Source organism: Dermacentor variabilis, chromosome 2, assembly GCF_050947875.1.
Source record: "Dermacentor variabilis isolate Ectoservices chromosome 2, ASM5094787v1, whole genome shotgun sequence".
Lineage (NCBI taxonomy): Eukaryota > Metazoa > Arthropoda > Arachnida > Ixodida > Ixodidae > Dermacentor > Dermacentor variabilis.
In genome coordinates this window covers 234,767,454-234,778,598 of record NC_134569.1, presented here as the reverse complement: position 1 = coordinate 234,778,598, position 11,145 = coordinate 234,767,454, and the positions used below count along the sequence as shown (strand labels likewise).

Below are 11,145 nucleotides of genomic sequence, written 5' to 3'. Positions count from 1 at the left end.
GGCGATATAAGCATGTGTGTCCATGATACGCACACGACAAACTGCCTTACAATATTTAGAATTGATATATATATACACACACAAAAGCCAATATAGGCTGCTCGACACTATCTCGCGCGTTTTTGTAGCGACGTACATCAGAACCGACTCGTCGTTCCACAACAACCATTTCCTGAGTGATCGCCAGATATATGCCGAATAACTTCCTGTCATTCAATAAGAATGTCTCTCTTTCATGCAGCCTACCAATTCGCGCTGTTTCGGTTTAGACAAAACAATTTATCATTCGAGGCGCACTTGCCAAGTTTGCCTCCAATTAAAACTGCCTGCGATGCCTATAGTGCAGCTCTTATCTCACTCAACATACACAGCTCTATATACGTGCATCCGGTGCAATGCTTTCCGTTGTATCAGCAATTTCAATGTCATGGCCGATCATGTAAGCAAAAGTAGCTGTTTACTATTTACAATATCCAGAATTGATCAAACGTGAAGTTGTCACCGGCATTCTGAGTGGTTGGAAGGCATAATTTCTTGGAAAAATGGCCGCCAGAGCAGCAGCGTGAACTCGAGCGGCTTTATAGACTAGGAAAACTGCCTTAAAATATTTAGACTTGAGGGGAAGCTTCGTTAACAAACTATAACACGGCAATCAGCACTCGTATACGACGAGAGAAATTATTGAGACGTGGAAAATTTCCTTGAAATAAATCTGGTTTGCGAGACAAATGCTTGTATGTATTGAATCTCTTAAAAGATGAGGGGGGGAAATATGCGCTCACCGAGAGGGCATCGTCAGCACGAGACCACCGCCAGGCACCTTACTGAGATGTAGAGAGCTTCGCGGCCGGAACAAAGTCTCCCCTCTCCGCCGGCCCAGGGTGGAAAACGCGCTTTCCGATCGCTCAAGGTTGCGCGGACATTGTATAGCTCTAGCGTCTAGGAAAGAGCTTAAACAGGTGCGGGGGCGGCACGCATAGCGTGGGAAGCTAGCCGCCGGAATAGCTATCTCAAGTACTGCTGCTGGCGAGGGCGAAATACCTTCGTGTAATTATAATAACCGTAATAGGACTTCTTTCAAAGAAAAAAAAAGAGAACAAAAAGAAAAGGGAAACGGCTCAGAAGGCTATACTACGAGAGCTATGACTGATACTTTTCTATATAGATGTATTCATCTCATCTATTCACGTTCTAATAAAACATGCTCCATAGTTTCCCTAGCTCTGCCGCAGCAACGACATGCTTCTTCTTCCTTCGTATATCTCGCTTTATATGTGCGTGTTCTAAGGGATCCTGATCTCGCTTCGAAAAGCAATGAGCTTCCCTTTGAGTTATAATAAATTGTTTCTCTCCTGATTTCGTTTTTTTCCTCTTAAGTAGTTAGTCATGGCAGGTTTCTTTTTCCATTGCCGCCACCCATGAGATTATTTCAGCTGCTCTGTCTTTCCGCTTGACGTTCTTTGTTGCCGTGTTGCCCACCATACAGGCCGCATACTTGCTGGTAAGCTTCCTAGTTCTTTTCCTCCGCTGTGAATCAATGTTTTTCCTGTACAGATACCTCAACACTCTCCCAGCCCATTTACTCTCTTCTATATTTCTCAGTCGTTCTTCATACTAAATTTCACTGCAAGCTTCCCTCACTTCAAAACTAGTTCAGCCCATATCACCTTGCACAGCTTCATTTGTAGTCTCCCCGTGAGCGCCCAATGCGAGGCGTCCTACCGACCTTTGCTTTCCATCGAGTCCTGAGTGTACCCCTGATTAAAAGCGAATAACCACATTCCCAGAAGTAAGTCCTGGAAGTTTCCACATACCCCGGAGCACCTCGTACCTATTCCCTGCAGGGGCACTTGCGTCAGCAGGCGTTTGGTGTGTTGCGACACCACGTACCCGAGCACATGAGGGTTGGACCCTCCCGCGTGTAACCGTAGGCGGCTTTGCCGTGTCCGGGGAAAGGGGGATCCTGGGGGTTGAGCCGATGCCGGGTTTACGGACCTTTAAGGCCCCCCGGCGGAGGCAACAAACCTCTTTGGCCTCTGCTTCAAGTAGACGGCACCTCCAGAATGACCCAACTTGGGGAAATCGGCAGTCGCCTTTTTCTTTTCCTGCCTCTCTCTCCTCAAATCTTCGTCTTTATCTCTCAGATTTTGACCTTTCCTGTCTTCTTCTCCTTTCCATTTACTTCCTTTCTTCACGGCTGCAAGAATTAACCTCGTGTGGCTATCCTACCTTGGGTACACCATATTTGGTTATAGTGACGGCGTACGACTGGCGCCTTGTAGACTTGTACACAAGCTCTGCCGCGTCCCCACGTTGGGCTCCGTGGTGGGATGTCGGCGCTGTTGCCAAACATACACATTTTTCTCATGGCAGCGCAAGCCTCTATTCTCAATAATCGGCGTCTGAAAAGATGCCGCACCGAAGCAACGTTCCAGTTCTCTTTTCGGAGCAATGCCCCATCATTTCCCAAGTTCTATGTACTGCACAGCGAAAACAAAGTACCACTGAGAGAGCTCTTTCCATTCCTAGTGGCCAAGTGTCTAAAACAAAAAATCGGACTTTCATACAAAGCCTCAAAAATGTCCAGCGGGGACCTCCTCCTAGAAATACATGACAAAGAACAAGCGCAATAGCTCACGGAACTTAACAGTATTGGTAACGCAACAGTGACAATTTCACCGCACAGAAAACTTAATACAAGCAGGGGTGTGATATCAGAGGAAGACTTTATTGGCATGAGCGACGAAGAACTACTGGAAGGTTTCCAGGAACAAAATGTTACTAAAACCCTAAGAATTGTCATCTGCAGGAACGACCAAGAAATCCCCACAAAATAGTTATGCTCACCTTCGGAACAAGTGAAATGCCTACCACGCTGGATGCAGGTTATGTAAAGGTAAATGTTAGACCATATATCCCGAACCCCAGACGATGTTTCAAATGGCAAAGGTTTGGACATGCGTTGCATGAATGTCGAGGACGAACAACTTGTGCAAAGTGCAGATCCAACGATCACCAAACTGACAATTGCACCTCTTCCCCACTTTGTGTTAACTGCAAGGAAGATCATGCAGCTTATTCGCGGCCCTGCCCTTGCTGGAAAAAAGAAAAAGAAGTAATTGCTCTAACTGTCAAGGAAAAATCTCGTTCTATGAAGCCAGAAAGCGGCTATCGTAACTTCCGCGAAGAAGTTATGCCGATGTGACGAAGGTGGGGGCATCGTCACAGAGGTCTGAGGAGTCCTGCGAACCCACGCACAGTGGTCTCGTAGTGACGCCTCCCGCGCCCGTGGTGGAAGCAGCCAGTGCTGTTCCATCATCTTCGGAGGCCCTGCAGACACCAGTCCCGCAGGGCCCTAAGATCAAACGAACCCCAAGGCCCGAGGCACGTGTTTCGGCGCCAAACTCTCGGTCCTCCAGCGCTTCAGAGAGAGCGATGGAGGTCGACACAAAAACCCCGGTTTCATTGACACCGAAGGACAAGCGCTCTCTAGAGCGCGGTAAGAGGCACAAAATTTCAATAACCACTCAAAATAAGAAACCGATAACCTAAATGTTATCGCTTATTTGTATAAGCCTTTTTAAATCCATGTCACCTAACATCTCACCTGTTATTCTTTTCGTAGTGCCAATTTTTATCTTTCAATTTTAATATGGCTTCTATTATCCATTGGAATTGTAGAGGTCTCATACACAATCTAGGTGACATGAAAGATATCATCAAGATCTTTTTCACCACTTGCTGTATGTTTTCAGGAAACAAATCTCGGTCCGAAAAATAGTCAAATTCTCAAAGGTTTCACCGTTGTCCGACGGGACCGCGAATGTTCCGCCGTTTGTCAGGCGGAGGGGCTATAGTCGTGCAGGGCGGCACTCCTACCTGAAATGTCCAATTGAATATATCCTTAGAAGCCGTAGCTGTCACCATTCTATCTTACAAAACCATCACCATTTGCTCACTGTATATTCCACCCCACACCCACTTCACTACTAAACAATCAGAAAATCTAACAGATCAATTACCAGAGCCATTTGTTTTAGTAGGGGATTTTAATGCTCATTGTACTCTTTGGGGCAGCGTCAAAACTGACCAAAGAGGACAGCTGGTTGAAGATTTTATGTTATCCAATGATATCTGCTTTTTAAATTCAGGTGCCCCAACGTACTTTCACCAACTTCCCCCGGTTTTAGTTGTTTGGATTTAGCTTTTTGCTCACCATCTCTTTTTAGTTATCTTAAGTGGGGGGCCCTCGAATACGCCATATGGCAGTGATCACTTACCAGCAGTCATTAAACTCTCATCATCACCACCAACCGAAACCACTAGGCCACGCCGATGGAAACTAAAGCTCGCTAACTGGCCGTTCTTTAAGGAAAATTCGAAACTGGAAGATGTCTTTTTGCCAGACCTAAGCGTTGATGAACTTAACAAAAAGTTCACTGAGGTAATAATCTCAGCGGCAGTAAAGGCGATACCTCAGTCATCGGGTATTGTGCGCAGGAGTGTAAAGAGTGTACCAACGCTAAAGAAGAACAAAATAAGGCCTGGGGAATCCTACGGAGGTACCCCACCTATTGCAACCTCTTAACCTTCAAACAAGCCAAAGCCAAATCACGATTCATTAGAAGACAGGCTGAAAAATCATCATGGCAAAAATATATAACTTCAGTTAATAGTACGGTCACATCGAAACGAATGTGGGACCAGGTGAGGAAATTTAAAGGACAGTACTCATCTTACACAATACCGTTACTTACAAGTCCAGGCACACAAACAACAATACAAGAACAGTCAGATATACTTGGAGAACATTTCCGCGATGTATCCAGTTCAGGGAATTATACAAAGGAATTTTTACAATACAAACAGTCTGTTGAAATACAGAAGCTGCCCACTACTGGCGCATCAAATTAACCGTACAATTCCCCCCTCACACAACAAGAAATAAACAGAGCTCGTTCTGCAGAGAAAAACACAGCGCCAGGTCACGACCGTATTCACTACGCCATGCTGGCTCATCTATCTCAAGCATCTGTAGACGCTGTCCTTAAATTTTTAACTTAATCTGCGAATCTGGAATAATGCCGATAGAGTGGAAAAAGGCAATAGTAGTTCCATTTCTAAAAGCTGGTAAATCCCCAACATCCGCAAGCAGCTACAGACCTATTGCACTCACAAGCTGTTTGGCAAAATCATATGAAATCATTATCAATATGCGAATATCATTTATTTTAGAATCAAGAAACCTTATTGATTCACCCCCCCCCCCCCCCAGGGTGGGTATAAAAAGGGTTGTTCAACTACAGACCATCTTGTCCGTCTAGAACATGAAATTCGATATGCATTTTTACACAAACTACACTGTCTTGCAGTTTTCTTAGATTTAGACAAAGCCTATGATACCACATGGAGATATGGAATTTTAAGAGACCTTGCTGACCTCGCAATCGGATAAAATTCTGAACTGCCTAGCTGATTTTGTGCCTAATAGAACATTTCAGGTACGTCTGGGCTCAGTACTATCTCATACTTATAAACAAGAAAATGGTGTTCCACAAGGCTGTTCTAAACACGACACTCTATATAGTAAAAATGAAATCAGTTAATAAGATCATACCGTCGTCTGTTATGCACTCTTTATACGCAGAAGATCTCCAAGTGGCTTGCCGCGCCTCAAATTTGGTAACCTGTGAAAGGCAGCTTCAACTCACAATAAATAAACTTACACAATGGGCTAAAAAATGGTTTCCGTTTCTCCACACAGAAAACAGTTACTGTTTTGTTTTCTCAGAAAGGAGGGCTACACAGCGATCCAGCCCTAAAATTGAATGACTTCATATTGCCGGTGAAACAAGACCATGAGTTTTTAAGGGTAAATTTCGACGCCAAACTAAACTTCCTAGCCCACATTAAAACTCTAAAGATTAAGGGAAATAAAGCATTGAATATCCTTAAAGTTTTATCTCATAAGCACTGGGGCTCCGACCGAACCTGTCTTTTACGTACTTACCGGTCTCTTGTGCGTAGCCTTTTAGACTACGGCTCCGTGGTTTACGGCTCAGCCAGACAGTCCTACATCCAACGACTTGATCCAGTACATAACCTTGGACTGCGACTGGCAAGTGGTGCCTACAGAACTTCACCTATTCAAAGTTTATATATCGAGTGTAATGAACCCTCCTTGCAGCAGCGCAGAGCATTACTCACTTTTTCCTACGTACTCAGAATTCAGCCATCACCGCAACACATATGCTACAATATCCTCCCACAATTCAACTCGCACTTACACTATACAAATAAACTGAACATGATTAGGCCATTTGTCCTGCGGTATGAGCAATACTGTCGGGACCATGACATCCCCCACGAAGTCCTCCAGGTTGCCAAGAAACCACAACGGTTGGCCCCGCGCTACGATTTCACACACTTATGTGATTGGACGTTAATAGATCTAAAGAAAAGAGACATCCCACACGAACACATTATACAGGAATTCCATGCTCTTCAGGACAAATATCAAGATCACATGGAAGTCTACACTGATGACTCCAAAACAAAAGAATACGTGGGTGTAGGGGCCGTAACAGAAAATTGGGAAAGAAGTATTCGTCTACCAAAACATGCCTCTGTTTTCACTGCTGAAGTTTATGGTGTATGTGTTGTAGTTAAATATATTATCACTGGCAAGCACAAAAACACCGTCATATACACTGATTCCTTAAGTACACTAAAGGCTCTAAATCTGAAATCTAAGTGTGAACCCTTGTTAGGGGATATAATAAACATGGTCGCCCTTAACAAGTACGGGAGATTAATCCGCTTCTGCTGGGTACCAAGTCATGTTGGGATACCGGGTAACGAAGAAGCCGATAGATGTGCATCGATGGCAGCGTACAAAGAGATAACAAACACAGCACTTCCATACAAAGATAGCATGCGTGCGATTAGAAAAGCCTTAAGGGGAAAATGGCAACGCGAATGGGACCGTTGTGCCGACAACAAGCTACATCTCACGAAACCCATAGTTGGCGAGTGGAAGACATGTTATCATCAGGAGCGGTTTATCGAAGTAGTTTTATGCCGACTACGCATTGGGTACACACACCTCACACACAATTATTTGCTTACGAAAGAAGACACACCAACATGCGAGAAATGTCAAGAACCACTAACACTTATGCACATATTACTGACATGTACGCATATTGAAACACACAGACGAGCACTTTTGCACAAATTATGTCAAGTACACATATCTCTACAACCTGCTCTAATTTTAGGTGATAATCCGCTAGTCCCATTATGTGACCTCAGTAAATTTCTAGATGACATTGGCTTTTTACATAAAATATAGATTACTAACAAAGCCTTTTCCTTCATAAACTAGATGTTAAAACACCTCGTGTTTGGCGCAGCATAGCCTTAGCCGCTTTTGCGCCATAAAACCCAATTTAACTAACTAACTAACTAACTAACTAACTAACTAACTAACTAACTAACTAACTAACTAACTAACTAACTAACTAACTAACTAACTAACTAACTAACTAACTTCGTATCCATTGTATCCCCATAGCGCTCTGTGCTTCAGTATGGCTGCAGTTCTCTTAGCCTTCACTGTTATTGTTTTTTCCTGTGTTTCCATATATCTATTGCCTTCGCTTATATAGGTATATATATTCTCTCGCCCGAGGTATTTCCTGGCCCTGTATTGCCCCTGTCTGTTCACTGTTTTCATTGAATACCATAACACTCGATTTTCTAACACTGAATTTCAAACCTAAATTCTTGCCTTCTTGTCCACAGTTATTAACCAGACGTTGCAATTCCCCTTGCTTTTTAGCTAGCAACAGAATGTCGTCCGCATATAATAAACCTGGAAGCTGCTGCTCCACTACTGTACCCGCCTATTTGTATGAGAGATTAAACCCGATATTACTTCCTTCGAGTGCCCTCTTCACCCTCACCACGTACATCATAAACAGCAGTGGGGATAAACGGCACCCCTGCCTCAGTGTTAATTTGCAGTTACCGCGATATAATTGGTATCAAAGTGTGCGCGAAGGTGCGGGGCATCCACCAGTACCAGTTTTGACCAAGCGGTACGTGATTCTCTTGATTTACGAGGACTTTTTCTGTTGCGGTGCGGACTTTTCGCCAAGCCTAACGTAGGCCTCCCACGAGTACGGCCACCGGTGGCGACGGGCCCGGCCGCTAGGCCTAACCCGGCGACGAGTACGACCAAGATGGCGTGCGAAATGGAAGTGGCGACGTCAATGGGAGACAACATGGCGTCAGCACCGAGCATCGGCAGTCTCGGCGGGCACACGTGCATTGATGTTCCCGGAGAGGACATTACACCGGAAGAAGCCGAAGGCTGGTCGTCCTCCGGAAAGCGCATCAAGCAGATCATGGCTGGCAAGGCAAACGGTGAGTCCGCCGCCATTACTCACCAGTCTAGACCCAAGATTAGGGCCAGCTTTGCTAAGAGAGTTGCAGCCTCGGTAACGAAAGCGGCGAGGATGCCGACAGACATGCCGAAAGAAGACACCAAGATAGTCATGAGGCCACGTGGAGGTCTCAACGTAGCGAGAACTGAGGTTTCAATAATTATGTCGGCAGTCATGACGGCGGCTCGAGTAACGAAGGAAGAAGGCAAAGCAGACACCATCTGCACGAACGCGCAGAAAAACATCATCGTGGTCAGCACCCCGGACGAGCGGCGTGCCACGCTATACTCTAAGGTCAAAGCCCTTAACATAGGAGGCAGTACATACGAAGTCAGCGCTTACCGAACGGTGCCGGACGGCACGGTCAAGGGAGTCATCCGAGGCATAGCCGTAGACGACTCCCCGGAGGAGATAGCCGAAAACATCGTGAACCCGTGCAACCCCCAAGCGGTGGAGGCGCACAGAATCGGCAATACAACCACGGTGATAGTACTCTTCGCAGGACAGAAAGTACCGAACTACGTCAAGTATGGCTCGATATTAGTCAGGTGCGGGTTTTACCGCAAGCACTTTGACGTGTGCAGGCAATGCGGCAAGGTCGGAAATAGAAGAGACGTATGCCCGAATCCCAACACCAGAGTGTGCTTCGGCTGCGGAATCGTGAACCCCAGCGAGGATCACAAACACGAATGCAAGCCCAAGTGCAAGATCTGCGGGGGACAGCATCGAACGGGCGAGAGGGAATGCAAAAACAAGTACAAGATGCCGTACGTGGTCGAAAAACGGCAATGGGAACGCAAGATGACAGCCATGCAGCAACAACCGGATCCGGAAAGGTTTCCGCCGCTGCGAGCGCCGTCTGCCGAGAGACCCCGCGGGGAATCGAGGCAGCGCGACAGCAGCCGCAAGAGGGACAACAGCAAGGGAGGCAGGAGCGCCAGCCGCCACAGACCGTCGCAGTCGAGGGAGAGAGTCGCCTGGGCCGACGCAGTCAAGGCAAACATAGCAGATAAGAGACAACCACCAGCGCAAAACGCCGCGAAGAAGATCCAAGAAGAGAACGGGGTGGTAAAAGCCCTGAGAGACGAGAACGAGATGCTAAAGCGGAGAATCGCCGAACAGGACGCAACCATCAAGGAAATCAACGAGAAGCTAACGACATTAATTGGGTTGCAGCAACAGCAGCAGCTGCTGCCGAAGCCCGCACAAGAGAGGAAACAAGATGAGATAAGCGCGGACGAACCAGAGGTCGAGGTGGACCCGAGAGCCACGAAAGAGGCGGGACCGGCTCCCAACAGGAGAGCCATAGAGGGCGCCAAGGAACGAAAGATAATGGAGAGAATCGAAAAACAGGACGACAGACTCGACCGTCTTGAGGCGACCAGCAAGGTAACCAACGAACGCCTCACTACGCTCGCGCAAACAGTTCAGCAGATGACAACGAACATACAGAGCACGATCCAGAACATGATGGCGCAGATGCAAGCACAGCTGCAGACGCAGATACAGGCACAAATAAAAGGCATGGAAGCACAGATAATCGCCAAACTGCAGCAATCATGGACGGGACAGCACGTACAGCAGCATCCACAGCACCAGTGAGAGACCTCTTGGTCTGGCACTGGAACTGCAACGGCTTTACCGGCAAGAGAGCGGTGCTGCAGCAACACTTGCAGCAACTAATGAGGAAACCAGACGTCATAATGATTGAAGAAACACACAGCGAAGAGACGCCGAGATTACCTGGCTACCGGTCGCACGACAGCCCGCCGAGCAAAAGGGACACGTCCAAGGGCAAGGGCAGAGGGGTCTGCACCTTCGTTAGGAAAGGGATCACCTTCATGGAACACGACATGATCGGCAAAAGCGTCATCGAACACTGCATGGTGGAAGTAATCACGGGCAAGAGGAGGAAGGAGAGCACTTTCCTGGTGAACGTCTACAGCAATCCGTCCCACGGACAACAGAAATTCAAGGCACTCTTCCACAAAGCGAGTTCAGTCGCGGGGAGCAATACGCTCGTAGTGTGCGGAGACTTTAACGCTCCGAGCCAAGACTGGGACTACCACAGAACGACGGTCAAGGGGAGAGAGCTCATGCAAGACGCCACTGACGTGGGACTGAACCTAATCACGGATCTGGCCTTTCCCACCAGGATCGGCACATCGGTTACGAGAGACACCACTCCGGACCTTACCTTCGTCAAAACCGACGGAGGACCGAGAGAAGCAAAATGGAGAAACACGGGCCAAGAGCTGGGCAGCGATCACTACATCGTGGAGGTCGTCGTACCGCTCGAACGCCAAGGCAACAGCGGCATAAGGAAGCATCGCATTACGGACTGGGACGCCTTTCGAAAGGCGCTACCCGCGGTGCAACTGGACATTACGGACATCGAGCAATGGGCGGCCAACGTCGTTGAGACGATGGAAGGAGCCACTAAAGAGCTGGAGACGGACGAACGGATAGACAAGATGGACAGTCGGCTGGCCCACCTGATAGAAGCCAAGCAGTCCATAAAGGCGAGGTGGCAGAAGCGACGAACCAACCCAAATCTAAGGAAGAAGATCGCCGAGCTCAGCAGGCAGATCGAGGTCCACTGCAGGGTGCTATTCACCCAACAGTGGAACGAGGCCTGCAACGAAGCCGACGGACACATGCACAAGGGCAAGACGTGGAACATGCTGCGGCACCT

At 47.3% G+C, this 11,145-nt stretch overlaps 1 protein-coding gene across 1 annotated transcript; it reads left to right on the top strand.

Moving 5' to 3' along the window:
- Positions 1-8,246: 8,246 nt before the first annotated feature.
- On the top strand, positions 8,247-10,052 carry LOC142570721 (uncharacterized). The gene has a single exon (XM_075679066.1). The coding sequence runs from the start codon at positions 8,247-8,249 to the stop codon at positions 10,050-10,052; it is 1,806 nt and encodes a 601-aa protein (XP_075535181.1).
- The last annotated feature ends 1,093 nt before the right edge of the window (positions 10,053-11,145 follow it).

Bases quoted from the DNA above. Each gene is read 5' to 3' on its own strand.
- LOC142570721 (XM_075679066.1), top strand. From the start codon at position 8,247: ATGGCGTGCGAAATGGAAGTGGCGACGTCAATGGGAGACAACATGGCG.